The sequence below is a fragment of the Fukomys damarensis genome, unplaced genomic scaffold (genome assembly GCF_012274545.1).
Source record: "Fukomys damarensis isolate Sample0158 unplaced genomic scaffold, DMR_v1.0_HiC HiC_scaffold_11, whole genome shotgun sequence".
Lineage (NCBI taxonomy): Eukaryota > Metazoa > Chordata > Mammalia > Rodentia > Bathyergidae > Fukomys > Fukomys damarensis.
The window spans coordinates 1,449,733-1,465,344 of record NW_022900923.1 but is presented as its reverse complement, the minus strand read 5'-3'; the positions used below and the strand labels follow the sequence as shown (position 1 = coordinate 1,465,344).

Sequence of the window (15,612 nt, the reverse complement as noted above, 5' to 3'; positions counted from 1 at the left end):
CCCACGCAGGGTCGACGGCGAGGCCGGGGGCGGCAGGCGGCGCCGCTGTCTCCTCCGGGATCTGACCCTCGTTTCGCATGAGTGGAGCGGAATTAAGACTTAACGCCCTGGAGGAGTAACACAGACTTTGTGTCCCTCGGTATCGTAGTGGTTTTACTTGCAGCCGCACAAGTCGATTCTGTCATGTATTTAAATTTTGTCCTGTGTACTGTTTTTTGTTTTGTTTTGTTTTAAGTAATAAAAACCAGGTTACCTAAGCAAGATCCAGAGGAACTCTAGCATATGTTAGACATGGGAGGGCCTAACGCAAATGAAGTACAGGCTCGATTTAAAGGTGTTCAGACTCACTAAGCTTAAATACGCTACAAGCCAAACAACGCGAGACTGCCAGTTGTCCTCTTACGAAAGGGTAGTTGGAAGTTGGTTTAGATATCTGTGATGATCGTTTGTGATTCTTTATTGTCAGTTCTTTTAAAGTTTCCCATTATTTCCGCCATATCTATTTCAGCTAGTTGCTACTTTGCCTGAGGATGTTCAGCCTGGGCCTGATTTTTATGGGCTGCCGTGGAAGCCTGTGCTTCTTACTGCCTTCTTGGGAATTGTTTCATTTGCCATTTTCTTCTGGAGAACTGTTCTTGCTGTAAGTAAATTAACTTGTGCTGTGACTTATAAATACATCGAATATTTTGTAATCATTGGCCCTTTTGTTTTTCATTTTGTAACAAACAAATTAACGGTTATAGTTCATGCTGATTTTCTGAATTTAACGTAATCTTGGTGTTGGTAGAGACTTAATTAAGAGATCATGATAACCATATCCACTGTTAGTAGACTTGAAGGTTCTTGCAGCCATGCTGAAAAATAGTTTAATAATTATATATAGCACACGCTTTTAAAGAGGGATAAAAACAGGATAGAAAATATCAGTCCCTTTTATATGGTACAATATGTTGGTAATCTATACTGAAGAAATAAATTATGTGTTAAAGATTTTGTACAGGGGTGTTCGATGGAATGGTGTTTAATAGATTGAAAACTTGTCACAACCTAAGTAATCCACATTAGGGAATTTTGTGTTCCATCCCATTTATATCCACATAATTGAGTCTTGGGCTGCTGTGGGAAAAGGGAGGCGGACTGTGAAGTGTTGATAAACTGTGTTATAGAAACACATACATATCACAGGGAAGGAGGCCCCAGAGAAAAACAATAAAAAGGAAGAAACATCTAAGGTGAGGCTAGGCATAGTGATATATGTGTACCTGCAGCCCCAGCATCGAGGGAGGCTGAGGCAGGAGGATTGCAAGTTTGAGCCCAGCCTGGGCAAGTTGGTGACTTAGCAAGAGCCTGTCTCAAAATAAAAAATAACTGGAAGGCTGAGAATATAGCTCAGTGTGAAGGCCCTGGGTTCAGTCCACAGGGCCACAAAAAACAGAAGCAAAACAATGCCTTCTTAAAAAGAAGAGTCCTTTTACCTGGATTCCTGTGAAGAGTTTTCTAATCTCACTGAACTTTTTTCTTGAATAAAAGGAAAGAGCCTAGAAGGGCAAACGGAAGTGTGTGTGTGTGTGTGTGCCCGCGTGTGCGCGCGGTGTGAAAGGGGTGTCCCATTTCCCCTGCTCCTCCCCACGAAGCTGTTCCTCTGCAGGGCTCTTGGGTTCCTAGCTGCTGCTGCTCAGCCTTGCCTGGGTGCTGACAGCTGGCTCCTGCATTCCCTTCTTCCCACTTTACCCTGCTAGTAGCCTGGGTCCTTGGGCCGGGGAAGTCACTTCTGATGGGAGGAGAGGACGTTTGTCCCATGCGGAGTTTGCCACTGTGCTCTGCTGTGGCCACGGGCTGACCAGTGGGCTGGCCTTAGGTCCCCTCACTGTCTGTAACACTCAGAAGGAGAGACAGAGTCCGAATTAGAAAATTTAGCTGCGATATTTAATTAGTTACAGTTTAGGTTTTATGACCCCAGAAGTTGTCTTTGCCCTGGGAAGAACTCGGTCTTTGCCCTCCTGGAAGTTGTTAGCTGTGGTTTCTCTGTGTTCCTCTGACGTCTTCGCACTTCTCAGTTTTACTACTAACTTTTTGTGGTCTGGGGAGAACAGATCATGTAGTTTATTAGATTACTTCTAAGCTGAGCCAGAAGACAACTCGGAGAGGGTTTCTAAGGAGTCTCCCGGTGAGTGGAAGAGGCATAGCTTAGTCAGAGATTATGCCAGTCTTTCCGTACAGTCATTTGTAGACTTCATGCTGGCTGTTTGGGGGTGTCAAGTAAGTAATTTTGAGTTACTAAATTGTTAATGTGCGTGTTACAAAGGTAAATGGCCTTCAATAAGTAAGCCTGGTGCTCACGTGATAGTGGCAGAGGAGCATCTGTGTGGCAGTGAAGTAAGACGCGCACCTTAATGCTGTGTCAGAGGCTGTTTATGAAGTATCGCTAATGGTCTGAAGTGCTTTTCAGTCTTTCTTATCTTTTAATCATATGGGTTTATCCTGAACCAAGCAGTTATTAAATTTTCATTTGGTTATGACTCTGTTGTAACTGTATATTTTTATTAACCCAAACTTTGACATCAAGTTTAATTTTCTTTCCCTTCTAGGTAAAGGAGAGAATATATCAAGGTAAGTCTGGGCGGGCTTGCTGTAGGAACTGTTTCTGCACTTGTGTTTGGGAGGTGCGCTAGGCCGCCAGGAGGTGGGCTGCTCACTAGCGGCTGGCACCAGGTCGCTCCGGCCGTAGAGAGGAGGCTGACGCTGACGGGATGGTGCCTGCTGAGGCGGCCGAGGGGCAGCAGCTGTGGAGGGGAGGCGGTCTGAGGGCCTGGAGCAGACTGATGGTGCGAGTTACTTCATCCCACACGAAATATGAATTTGTGTGGGAAATGTGAGAACAGTAATGTAAATATGCTTGCATTTTCTGTTTATCTTTGCAAGTGGTATATGTTGAAGGTGAGCAGGAGCATGTTTTGTGAAGGGAGGGCTATCAAGCTACATAACATTTTACTGTATTTCCTACCTTTGAAATAAAATTGCCATATCATTGAAAGAAACGTAACTCCATTTTTCTTAATTTTAATACTGTCGTACACATTGTTGCCCTTAGCTTTGGATTTCTTTGGAAAGCCTGATGGCTGCATGAAGCTCTGGTCTTGCAGTGCCATGCAGCGTCTGCTCTCCTGTCCTGCGCCACCCGGTTTCATTTAGTGCTCGTAATAATCTTCTTGCTTTTTCCTCTTTTCAGTCACTGAACAGCAGATTTCTGAAAAGGTGAAGAATACCACAAAGGAAAACACAGAGCTTATACAGAAATTGTCAAATTATGAACAGAAGGTACAGTTACTGTTTTGGGTCTCTCCTGGACTGACTTGTGCTGCGGTGTAGCTCGGTTATCATGGTGTCTTTGAGTCGTGTCTTCTTACTTCAGCATTTCCGGTGAACCCTCCAGCTCTTGGGCATCGTCATGCGTACACAGTACTGCCTTCTCTGTGAGGATCGCCTGTGACTTATAGTCCTTAGTTCTGAATGCTCTGTTTTACGTAGGTCAAGGAATCAAAGAAGCTTGTTCAGGACACCAAGAAAGAAAATATGATTCTCTCTGAGGAAGCAATTAAATATAAGGTAAAAATTCTTCTCTTTTGGGGATTATATTTTAGGAACAAAAGCAAGTGTAGTGACTCTTGCTACTCTTAACATCTTTTCTTCTAGGATAAAATCAAAGTACTTGAAGAAAATAGTGAAATTCTGGGTGCCACAGCTAAAAATCTTCGTGTTATGTTAGAATCTGAGCGAGAACAGAATGTGAAAAATCAAGATTTGGTAAGAGTTTTGCTGCTAAGTGTTACTATAATTTGATTTCTGAACTGTTTGTGAATTAGTGGAATTTTTCCCATGCTGTTAACTAAAGAAGATTAGGAATAACAGGGTTGAACATGTGCCCGTGTTGTGGGGTTTTCAGTTCTAATCCTATAGGATATTTTTTGGGCCTGGGAAGTGTTTTGATCCTCAAGCCTGGATAAGTTTCATATTGCTTTGCTGTGTCCAAGACAGAACTGCCAAGAAACCATGGGCCAGTTGAATAGTCTGTGTACACTGTTTGGTTTTATTTTACAGAGTTGTATTTTTCAGTATACTTTCTATCTTTAGAATAGTTTTAAAATTATATAAAAGTTGTAAACATAATAGGAGGGCTCTCATATTTCCCACTCTTGTTGAGCTGGATCTCCTGCTGAGTTCACACCTGGTGGGTTACCTTTGTGAATCCTTTGCACACCGCACTTTTTAGAAGAAAGCTACCACACACAGCCTGCAGTTAAAGGGTGGAGAATTAGGTTCGCTTGAGGAGCCAGCATCTTCTTAAATATTTTGAAATTCTGCACATGAGATCTGTCTGTCCTCACTGAAATTCTATCATTTTTAATTCAGGCATGAGTATTATTAAAGTGACCTTGGGGAATTTTTGTTTTCTACCACCAGAAAAAAAAAACAGCAAAAAACTACTAACTTTAACTGGTTTACTTGAACTTTTCTTTCAGACTGTGTTGTCTTCGTGGTTACCACAAAGGTTGTGGATGCCATGAAATATTTGGCTTCAGTTATTTTCCCTCATCTCATGAAGCTCTTGATTCTCCCCCTCCCAGGCCAAACTGGGTCCCCTGCTGTTACCTAAAACATAGTGGTAGCTTGGGGTATGTTTGGTGATATTTCTTCCCTTTTTTTTTTAGCGTACATATCATTGTTTCTCCCAAAATCAAATGCATATTTTGTGTTCTGTGTTCCCATGGTAGATACTGGGAAATAGGAAATCTATACAGAAGTTAAAGGATGTTATTTCAATGAATGCCTCAGAATTATCGGAGGTAAGGCTGCCTGCGCTTCCCAGTCTTAGGTTTGTTGAGAACTGTGATTTGATGGACACGCACAATGTGGGTGGCGAGGCGGCCCCTCTCCTTCCTTTGGCACCAGCTCAGAAATAGGCGTGCTCTGCGGTAGGTCCAGATTGCCCTAAATGAAGCCAAGCTCAGTGAAGAGAAGGTGAAGTCTGAGTGCCAGCAGGTCCAGGAGGAAAACGCCAGACTGAAAAAGAAGAAAGAGCAGGTAAACATCCAGTCCGCGGTGACACGTTAGGAAAGCCGGTGTCTTTACTTCATAGTTGTCTTTTCCCAGATCTGCTCTCAGGGTAAGGAGATGCTGTGCAGGGTCCAGCTGTGCTCTGTGCTGAGTGCACATCCGTGCTCCATCTCTCCTGGGTTTTCTGTTCTGTACAATGGATGCCAGCTCTCGGCCTTCGTCTTGTCAGACTCCAGTCATTAACGAGTGGCCTCATCAGGCCATGGGTTGGCTTTTGAACCTCAGAATTAAGGCGTTTATAAGCCTCCTTTGAGCAGTTGCTGCTCAAAGGCCATAGGAAGGTAGAAGATTGGGAATCCGGCCTTAGCACATTCACAGCAGGGCCAGAATTCCCGTCTCAAGTGGGCAGCTCTGGTTTTGAATGTGTTACGTTCCTGCGGCTGAAACCACCTGGTGGAACCTGCATGACTGTCCCATCGGGTGGTGTCTTAGTTACTTTTCTCTTGTTGCTGAGACAATATGCCCAACACCCAGAGTTAAAGGAGAAAGAGGTTATTTAGTTCCTAGTTTTAGGAGTTTCAGTCCATAATCACTGGCTGCACGGCAGGGTGGCACAGGCAGAGGGGCAGTTAGTTCATGGCAGACTGAAGGTAGCAAAGCAGCAAGGGCAGTCTTTCTGCCCCTTTACCCAGAATGCGTAGGGCACCAGCACTCGCGCCCTCGGGCCTAGCGTTGTACCCTAAATCAGTCACACACTCCAATTCAGCCACCTCTGAGAAAGCCCCAGGCTCGGGGGCGGTCTGGACACAGCCGTAACGGGGTATGCGACAGTCCTGCACATGGCACCGGCTCAAGCCAGGGACATGTTGAGCCCCAGCGAGATGCACCTGTCTGTGCCGACTGGCAGTCACTCACTCGAATCACAGGCGTTTGCAGAAGGGTGTGACTGGTGGGGTCAGCTCCCTTGATGGCTCCGAGGGCACTCTCTTAACTCAAGTCCTAGTCTCTGTGACAGACAGGGAGGACCCGCCTTTCTGCCTCCCTGTCCCGCCTGCGCGGCCCTGGTGTCTCTCTGCAATGCCCAGTCCACAGGCATCTGTGTGTCTGACTTCAGCTGGCACGGGAAATTGAAGACTGGAAGATGTCACATGCTAAGCTCAGTGAGCAGATCAAGGCCTTTGAGAATTCTCAGAGGGAACTGGAAGCTGCTCTTGCTCATAAAGATGACAGTGTTGGGGTATGTTTGTCCTGCCCGCTCCGTGCCTACCTCACAAATCCCTGAGGCCTGCTGAGTTGGGTGAGCCTTTTCACGGCCCCTTGCTCCTCTCCTAGGCTCTGACCAATTGCATCACGCAGCTGAATCGATTGGAGTGTACTCCCGAGTCTGAGGGTCCAGGTCCAGGAGGAACCGAGGCAGATGAATTAGCTAACGGAGAAGTGGGAGGTAAGGTCAGCCCTTTGGTGGGTAGACTCCTTTCTGCCTGTGTAGTTGAGGGTGGCCATGAATTTACTATGTAGTCCAGGCTGGCCCCAAATTCATGGCAGTCCTCCCGCCTCAGCCTCCTGAGCATGCTTGTCTTTAATTGTGGACACAGGTGCTACTTCTCAGCTGACTGAGTTTCTGCTTAATCATCACAGGGTTTGTAGATGTGTGGGTGCTGACAGCCACAGGCACACAGAATGCTGTTTTCCACCCCTGAGGCCTGGAGCTGCTGCAGTAGCTGTGTCTGAGGCCTCATAGTACTGGCCACAGGGCCGCAGGAGTGTGTCTTCCCGAACGCAGTGTGGCTGGAGTGGGGCCCCTCGGGGTCTCCTCGCTCAGCGGCGGCCCCATAACATGCTCTCCTAGCGGGACTTCACTCACTGAGCCTTAGTTCTGTCAGTTCTGTCGGTGAATTTGTTTTTCCTTTCAGTGTTTGATGAGCATTAGTTTAGTTTTGGGGAAGTCAGGGAAACAGTTTAAAAAAAGCAAGGGAAGAAAAGGCAACTAAAGCTTCTTGTTTTTTCAGGTGACCAGAGTGAGATAAAAAATCAAATTAAGCAGATGATGGACGTCTCCCGGGTATGGTCCTCTCACAGTGCCCCGTGCACCTACAAGTGCTTCCTGTGCTTCACTTTCAAGCGCGTGCCCCTCTCTCTCGCAATTTCTAGACACAGACCACAATATCAGTGCTCAAGGAGGATCTCAAACTCTTACAAGCCAAGCTGAGAACCTCAATGTCCACCAAGTGTGACCTGGAAGGTGGGCTCCTGGGCGCGGGTGGGGCACAGACTGAGCCGGGCGGGGAGCTGGGCCGGCGCCCTGTCCTCCCGCGATGGTGACACCAGTCCCCTCACAGAGCAGATAAAGAAGCTGGACAAGGACTGCGGCACGCTGCAGTCTGCCAGGACCGGGCTGGAGGAGGAGTGCAGGACATTGCAGCAGAAGGTGGAGATTCTGAATGAGCTGTACCAGCAGAAGGAGATGGCGTTGCAGAAGTAAGGCCCGGCCTGCCGGCCTCATGCGCCGCCTTCCCCGCCAGCAGGGCCTGGGCTGCCACCCCATCCCCTTTTCTGTACCCATGTCCCTGGTGTATGTAGGGCAGGGCAGGGTCCCTTCTCTTCTGCAGATACGGGGAGGGGGCAGCATCACCCTCCGTGACTGGCGTTGTCACAGCTCAGCCACCTGCCCGCCCTCTCTGTCCAACCCCAGCTGTGAGGTTCCGCCAGGCCATCCTTGCTCCAAGTCACCTGCCCTCCCTTCCTTGCACAACTTGGTTGGAAGCCTGTTTGCTCTCCTTCTGGCTTCTGAAGGCACTTTCTGAAGTACAGGCCCGCCCGGTTGTCTCCAGAGGATTTGCTCCATGAGGGCCTGTTTGCTTTCTCTCTCCTCAGTTTCTTGGAATATTTTCAGTCCTGCTTCTGTGTAAGCTTGGTGTAGCCATGGCTTGCTCTCCTCATCTTTTCATAGGGGCTTTGAAGGCCACAGCGTGTTCCCTGCACGAGGGAGTGGGTGCACACTCCTGGGCCTCGCTGCCTTCTGCCCGCCGTGCTGTTGTAGTGACCTGTGCTTATGCTCCACCCTGCAGACTGCAGAGACATCTTACTGTCGTTTGCGGTGGTCCCCTCCGATGTACACTCACTTTATGCATGTATCCTCCCATTCCTGTTCTTCGTTCTACATCACAGGTCTTCTCTGAAATTACTTTCATTCTAAGCCAGACGTGATGCACGCCTGTAATCTCAGCACTTGGGAGGCTGAGGCAGGAGGATTGCTGGGAGTTTGAGGCTAGCCTGAACTACATACCAAGATCCTGTCTGTCTGAAAAAGCCAAAACAACAACAACAACAACAACAACAAAAACAATCAAAAAACACCCCAACTTTCATTCGTCTTGATAAATTTGATTATTTTTGCATGAAAATGTCTTTATTACCTTCTAGCCCATTTTTGAAAGATCTTTAAGCTACTTCTAGAATTACGACGGTCATTCAATTTTAGTGTGCTACAGATGACATTGACTCCTGGGTTCACAGTTCTCTGAGGAATCTATTGTCATTGTTGTGTTCCCTTCCCAAGCGTCCGCTCCCCCGGCTCCTCGTCTTTGCATTCTCAGCAGTTGAGGAGCTGTGCGGGGGCCTTGCTCCTCCTCCCCTCGCACGCCGTGGGCATCTTAAATCTGGGGTCTTTTCTCCAGGGCATCCTGCCTCATTCCCTCCCCTGATTCGGCTGCTGAACAGCGATACTCCCCTCATCCTGGACGTTTCCCGTGCTGTCTGATACGCTTGATCCCACCCTGCCATGTGTCTGCTGCCAAGAGCGCTCGCTGAGCCCCTACGTTCTGTTTTTCTGGTTTCCTCCTTTCTCTGGGCTGGGGACCGAATCCAGGCCTTCAGGCATGCCTACCAGCACTGAGCTGCAGCCCAACCCCTTTATTTTCTTCTGAGAGACGGGGTCCATCTGTATTGCCCAGGCTATCCTTGGACTCCTGGACTCAGTTTTCTCCTGCCTCAGCCTCCTGAGGAGCTGGGCCCACAGGCACCCTGCCATACCAAGCCGTTTCTCAGTTTTATAGCTTCTAATCCTCTGGAAATTCGTACCGGACATTTACACTCTTAATGCATAAGGCACGCTTCCTTTTGAACCTGGGGTGAGCTCATTTTGTGGCTCCCTTGTCTTATCTTTGCCAGGAGTTTTGTTCTCTGAGGGGGCAGTGATGTGTGGGAGCTGTGGAGGAAGTATGAGCCTCGGGCACTGCCGGCTTCCTGTGGGGAAGACCTGAGGCTGTCACTGCCGTGTGGTGTGCGGCACGGCTCCTTCAGACCCGGCTCGGGCACTCGGGGGACTGCCTGCTCCGTACTAGGGCGCGGCACTGTACACGCTCAGCTGAAGCCTGCGGCCTTCAGCAGGCTCCTCGGTGTCCCTCAACTCCACTTCTCTTTTCTTGAAACCCAGGGATTGGCTGAGGGCTGGGTTCGGCCTCCTCACTTCTCTGCATCATCAATGTGTGGTGAAGCCGGGGTGCGGGTCTCTGGGGGACTCACAGGCCCCTCTCCGGCTGGGTCTTCTCGGGAGGCAAAACTCCCCCTTACCACGGCACCTGTCTCAATGGAGAAACAGCTCTTAACATGGCGACACAAGAACAGTGGCTGGTGCCCTTTCCCTGGCAGGAGGAGGCGGCGGGCGTGGCCCTACTTCCTCCTTACCCCTTCCTTGTGCCAGCTTGATCAGGCCCAGGTGGCTTGCTGCTGTGCTGTGCTTTCTTACATTCGTTCGGTTTGCTGGAGAGAGAGTTCCAGGGAGAGGTGGGAGAACACAAGTGATCTGCCAGGAGCCCACAGTGGGGCTTCCGGAGTGGCAGGTGTGAATTCCTTCCTGGGACTCTGGGGGGAAGTGGCATGTGGGCCGAGCCCACCCTTGACAGCCGCCTCTGTCCTAGGAAACTGAGTCAGGAAGAGTATGAGCTGCAGGAGCGAGACCAGCGGATGTCAGCCGCAGACGAGAAGGTGGTGCTGGCCGCAGAGGAAGTCAAAGTGTGCAGGTGAGGCGCCTGCGGCCAGTGCAGCGAGGGCTAAGTTGCTTTGTGAAACTGCATGTTAACACGGAAGAGACTGGCACAGAAGCATAAACCAGTCATCAGAGGATATGAGTGCATCATTTCCCACAGCAGAGCACTTTTAAGTTAACAATGAAAACTTAACAGAAAGGTTCTTAGGCCAAGGCTGGTGCGACTGTCAGGGAGCCCGGCCCCTGCTCTCGGGGGCTGTCCTTGAGTCAGCCTTTAGGGGAGCAGCCTGCTTCTGTCACACAGTGGAATCCTCTGGAGTCACCGTGCCCTGGACAGGACAGGCCCAGCAGTCAGCATGTTGGGTCATTTCCCACGAATACTATTAAAAGAAAAGCCTTTACAGGGCAGGATATCCCTAGCAGGATTACTTGAGAACATTACTGCAGATGATAGAAATAAGGGGATTATGAAGTACTAGTCTTGCTCGTTCTGTACTCATCATGATAGGGAATTTTTTTTGTATGTGTGGTGAAGTCTTCAAAGGTAAAGCCGTTAGAGTCAAGGGAACGTAGTCAGATTGTTTCAAATTTTATTCAGCTTTAACTGATAAAAACCAAATGTCATTTTTAGGCGGAGAATTCAAGAAATGGAGGAAGAACTGCAGAAAACGGAGCGCTCACTTAAAAACCAGGTAAAGACTGTGCTGTGCTCAGTCATAGTGTTCTGTGGTATCTAAGGCGGACAGTTCTGTCACCGCCAGAGGCCACGGCAGAGTCCCTGAGTGAGTTGGCATCTTGTCTTTCAGCTTGCTACTCACGAGAAGAAGGCTCACGAGAACTGGGTGAGAGCTTTTCCTTTCCTTCCCCTTGGGTTTCCTCCAAGGCTTCCCGAGCTGACCTTGAACTCGTCTCCCACAGCTCAAGGCGCGCAATGCAGAAAGGCAGATCACCGAGGAGAGAAGGGAGTCGGCCAACCTGAGGCACAGGTGCGTGGTGGGGGCTGCTCACGGAGCGTTCGCCCTCCAGTCCGGCGCACTGAGGTGTCTCTCTGTGCAGATTACTGGAAATGACCCAGAAGATGGCGATGCGGCAGGACGAGCCTGTGATTGTCAAGCCAATGCCTGGACGACCCGGGGCCCAGAACCCTCCCCAGAGAGGTAGGCTGTGCCTCGGTGCCGGCAGCCCTCCCTGCTCCAAGCGCGGGCCACCGGAAAGTGCAGTGAACGTTGCCTCCGCCGCAGGTCCCCTGAGCCAGAACGGCTCCTTCGGTCCGTCCCCCGTGAGCGTGAGCGGAGGTGATTGCTCCCCGCCCCTGAGCGTGGAGCCCCCCAGCCGGCCGATCTCTGCAACCTCGCGAAGAGACCTCCCCAGGAGTGAATTTGGTGAGTGCAGCTCCCGGTGGGCTTTTCTGCTTTCCTCTTTTCCCTTTCGAGTGTGCTACAGACAGCAGCATTCTAGAGTGTGGGTCTAGCACAGGGGAGGACATTTCCCCGTCTTTTCGGGTGTTTACGACAAGAGGCTGCAGAAGCGGAAGCCCTGTGTCTGCCTCTTCATTTTTTTCTGTGAGGCATGTGTGTCCCTCTCAGGGGTGCGTGTTTGTGATGCGTGATGACTGCACTCATCCTGGGGAGGGGCTGCATCTCCTGTCGCAGCTCAGTCATTTCCCTCCCCTGCCCACCTCCACAGTCCACCCCGTTTTCTTTTGCCTTCTACTCTGCTCTTTAAATTATGTTTGGGACGCGCATACAGGAGAAACCATGTGATATTTCACTTAGCTGTGTGGTCTCCAGGTGCATCCATCTCCCTCCCTCTAAATACATTAAATTTGGCCTCCTCTGTGGCATAGTACTCCATGGTGGGTAAACACATTTTCGTTAGCTGCTCATCTGCCGATGGCTGCAGAGGCCACTCCCGAGGTAGTGCCGTTGGGAGTCGTGTGGAAACGTGGTGAGCAGTTGTCGCTGCAGTGTGATGTGTAAGGCTCTGTCCTGAAGCCCTGGTGCTCCTCTGCTTCGTGTCCTGAGAGCGGCCTTCCATCTTCATGGCTTACGCAGCATGTGTACTTCCCACTTCTCTTACCAGAATACGAGCTGTCTCATTTCTGACTCAGTGTCTGTAGCACACTGACTGGAAGCCGGATTACGTGCACACTGAAAAGAGCCAGTGTTCAGAAGCCTGTCAGGCAGCAGAGCTGTCTACTGACACCAGGGCTTACTGCTGTTCTCTGCTCCGAGGCAGCTCTACTTTCAGATCCAGGACTCTACTGACACCGGGATTCGGGGTCTCGCATAGCTTTCTGGTGAAGAGCTAAACCTTTACCTGCCCCAGCTTTTATGTCTTCTGAAGAGTACAGCCAGGGCCAGCTGCGAGGCCATACCTCGTCCTCAAGTATCTGCCAAGGCCCAGGAAGCCCCCCCGCCTCGCTGGGGGAGCCACGTCATTTCTGAGTTGAAGCAGCAGGTGTGTCCTCCCCTCAGAGTGCACGGCCTGAGTCCGTTCTCTGGCCCCTCACAGATGCTGGACCTGGTCCAGGACCCACGGTGAGCAGCGGCTCCCGAGGCTCCTCCCCTGGGAAGGGCCTGGATGAGGCCAAGGTGAGCCTGCGGGGCAGCCTTTCCCTGTGCGCTCCCCGGGTGCCTCCTGTCCTGTCTGTCCTGTTTGCATACCTCCTGCTCTTTCAAAAAGCAGGCTGCTGCACACGAGCCCGGCGTGAGGCGTGAGCCTGAGCATGCAGCAGCAGTAAGTATGGCAGTTGGGGATGAGGCCGGGCTGGGCGCAGCCACTTAGGCTCCTGGGCGTGTGGAGGCCTCCCCTGTGCTGTGTGCGCGCCTAGCTGACAGTGTGAGCCGAGTCAGAGTGGATTCCTAGAGCTGGGAGCTTGTCCAGGACTTGGTGGGGCAGGGTCTCGCTGTGCAGCTCAGCCTGGCCTGGGACTCAAGTGGACACTGCTGGCCTCAAATAAAAGTGCAGGGATCACGGGCATGCGGCCCCCACACCCAGCTTGCTCTTCGGGAAGTGTGCTGTTAACACTTCGCCACTGTACTGGGCAGACCCCGTCCTGGTGATGGGAAACGCGGCAGAGAGATTTGCTGGAAGTGAGACCAGCCTGGCCAGCCCAGCTGCGCTGTCCCTGAAGCGCCTTCCCACGAGCTGGTGGCCTTCACACTGCACAGCGCTGCCCTGGCACCAGTCAGAACTTGCTGTCCTCACTTCCTGGCCACCCAGGTCCACAGGTGATATTGGCCAGCGTCTCACAGTGCAATGGCACTGGAAGGGGAAGCTCCCTGTTAGCCTCATCTCACTGAGCGTGTAACACAACCAGTGTGCAAAAACCCTTCCGTGTCCTAGTGCAATGCTCTGGGAACACACATCCCTTGGAAGCCTTTTACCGGTCGTGCCACACACACTGTAGAGGATGGTGCTGAGCTCGTGGTGAGGAGGGACATGCACTGGCACATCCTCCCAGCGCGCTCCCCAGCGTATGGCTGGGCTCTAGAGCTCACCGTGCACACACGTGGTGACAGCTGGGGGCAGTGCTTGCTCTGCGGCATCCTTTTAACCGCTGAGCCGCGGGGGACATGGTGGGAGGTTGCTGCACTGACCTCGCTCTCCGGACAGGGGCCTGCTTTCGCCTAGGCTTCGCTTTTCCTGGTGTCAGCAGTGTTCTGTCACCGGATGTAAAGCTGTAACCGCTTCTGTTCTGCAGGTTACTATGGCCGTGAAGGGGCCCCCTGCTTTCCCAGGGCCTCCGTTCATGGGCGGCCCTCTGCCACCACCTGTTGGATACGGGCCGCCGCCACCACTCTGCGGGCCTTACGGACCTCGGCCAATGCCTCCGCCACCTCCACCATTCGGTACGACGCACTGGACAGCACAACTTGTCCTCTCCTGTTGCCCCCACTAGAGCAGTTGCTAATGACTGGCTTGTCCAGAGTGGCCATCTTTCCTCCTGACCCTGTTCAGCAGTTGCTATTCCTGGTTACCACAATACAAGGCGAAGCTGAGCCCATTCCAACCTCCCTAGTTTCCCAACTACACAATCTCCTGACACTGACACAGGTAGTAAAGGGCTCTTCCCGGAAGCGCAAGTATCATTCCCATGAGGACAGGTGGAGTGGGTGGTTAGAGGAGAATCTCTTAGTGACCTCATCGATGTTGCCGTTTCATCGGTGGAGGTGCAAGGCCATATCTGGCAGGGCAGGCTCACTGACACTGGTGGCACGTGACCGGTCTGTGCCCAGCTACTGTATGAACTTGTGACTGACAGATAATAGAAGAATTCCCTTAAAAGGTCATTGTTGCAGTGCAGCTCTCGGTGCATAGTCTGTCATCTCGGTGTGGTAGCCAGCACTTCCACGTGAGATGGCCACAGAGCTGCACCATGAAGAAAACAGGTCCAGAGCCAGGCAGGCCATGTTCAAGTCCTGCCTGCATGCTCTGGGCTGGCTGGCCTCAGGCTGTAGCTTGAACTTGCCTAGCCTAAGTTTCCCTTACCTGTGAAATGGCATGCATCACTCAGCATCCTGGGGATGTGCGAGATCAGACCCTCCCTGAGCTCACTGGGTATCTTGCTTCGCAGTTCCGTGTGTGTACCCGCCACTGGGCCTGAGGGAGTTCGCCCCGGGCGTCCCGCCTGGAAGACGAGACCTGCCTGGCCACCCCTGGGAGTTCTTGCCAGGCCATGCACCATTCAGACCTGCTGGCCCACTCGGCCCTCGAGAGTATTTTCTTCCTGGCCCTGGATTGCCACCACTGCCTTCTGGCCCCCAGGATTACGTGCCGCCGCCTGCCAAAGGAGACCCCAGGGATGAGCCTGCACCTGCCTCTCCACGCAGCAGCCAGGACTCCTCGCAGGCTCTGAGGCAGAGCCAGTGACTCTGACTCCATTCAGAGGGAAATGGATGGCACTGTTCAGATGGCAAAAGTTTCCATCAGCTTTGAAACCCAAAAGTTTAAGACATTTTTAATACTAAGCTGCCTTGGGCAGTATGCATTTTTGAGCCAAACAATTCAAGTCTCATCTTTCCTCTAAAAATCGCCTCAAGTTTGAGCGTCCTTCCAACTTGGAAATGTGCAATAATACCTGTGTTTCAGTTAGTGTAGCATATGTAATTGCAAAATGATTCAGAATGTCATAAAAATGACCATTTCCTGTGGAAATGCTTAAAGAACATGTATTTCCATTGCCCTATTTTAAGAGTACCAGGTGAGTACAGAGCAGTAGTGTTTATGAGCCGGCACCTCTGCCTGCCCGCCACCCCTGTACTGGTCGAAATGACTGTTACGTAAAGATGTTTACTCAACAATCATAACCTTTATCTCCCCTCTCACTGATATCCTTTGTAGTAATAGTTAATAAAAACTTGTTTGTTAATATTTCCAAGTGTCTCTTGGTTCACTGCTTGTTGTGAGACCCGTCGTGACGCTGGCTCCCGGGACCGTAACCTGTCTGGTGACTGCTGCAGCCCTCTGTGCTGCCTGCATGGGTGTTCTGCCTGGCTCACCGTAGGGGAGTGTGAGTTCACAATAGCAACGAGAACTGTTTGACCTCAATTTTTTTTTTTCACCGT

The 15,612-nt window shown here is 51.0% G+C and overlaps 1 protein-coding gene across 1 annotated transcript in view; it reads left to right on the top strand.

Annotated features, from left to right (window-relative positions):
- Nucleotides 1–15,425, top strand: part of Mia3 (MIA SH3 domain ER export factor 3) — a 26,516-nt gene extending 11,091 nt beyond the window's left edge. Inside the window, exons 4-25 of the mRNA XM_010642478.2 lie at nucleotides 509–640; nucleotides 2,589–2,610; nucleotides 3,230–3,318; nucleotides 3,529–3,606; nucleotides 3,694–3,804; nucleotides 4,773–4,844; nucleotides 4,978–5,082; nucleotides 6,170–6,292; nucleotides 6,388–6,499; nucleotides 7,065–7,117; nucleotides 7,207–7,297; nucleotides 7,395–7,533; nucleotides 9,975–10,076; nucleotides 10,674–10,734; nucleotides 10,849–10,884; nucleotides 10,961–11,028; nucleotides 11,099–11,199; nucleotides 11,284–11,424; nucleotides 12,557–12,636; nucleotides 12,731–12,781; nucleotides 13,749–13,896; nucleotides 14,622–15,425. Of these exons, the coding sequence (XP_010640780.1) occupies nucleotides 509–640; nucleotides 2,589–2,610; nucleotides 3,230–3,318; nucleotides 3,529–3,606; nucleotides 3,694–3,804; nucleotides 4,773–4,844; nucleotides 4,978–5,082; nucleotides 6,170–6,292; nucleotides 6,388–6,499; nucleotides 7,065–7,117; nucleotides 7,207–7,297; nucleotides 7,395–7,533; nucleotides 9,975–10,076; nucleotides 10,674–10,734; nucleotides 10,849–10,884; nucleotides 10,961–11,028; nucleotides 11,099–11,199; nucleotides 11,284–11,424; nucleotides 12,557–12,636; nucleotides 12,731–12,781; nucleotides 13,749–13,896; nucleotides 14,622–14,917 (2,211 nt within the window). The 3' untranslated portion in view covers nucleotides 14,918–15,425. The remainder of the gene's footprint in view (nucleotides 1–508; nucleotides 641–2,588; nucleotides 2,611–3,229; nucleotides 3,319–3,528; nucleotides 3,607–3,693; nucleotides 3,805–4,772; nucleotides 4,845–4,977; nucleotides 5,083–6,169; nucleotides 6,293–6,387; nucleotides 6,500–7,064; nucleotides 7,118–7,206; nucleotides 7,298–7,394; nucleotides 7,534–9,974; nucleotides 10,077–10,673; nucleotides 10,735–10,848; nucleotides 10,885–10,960; nucleotides 11,029–11,098; nucleotides 11,200–11,283; nucleotides 11,425–12,556; nucleotides 12,637–12,730; nucleotides 12,782–13,748; nucleotides 13,897–14,621) is intronic.
- The last annotated feature ends 187 nt before the right edge of the window (nucleotides 15,426–15,612 follow it).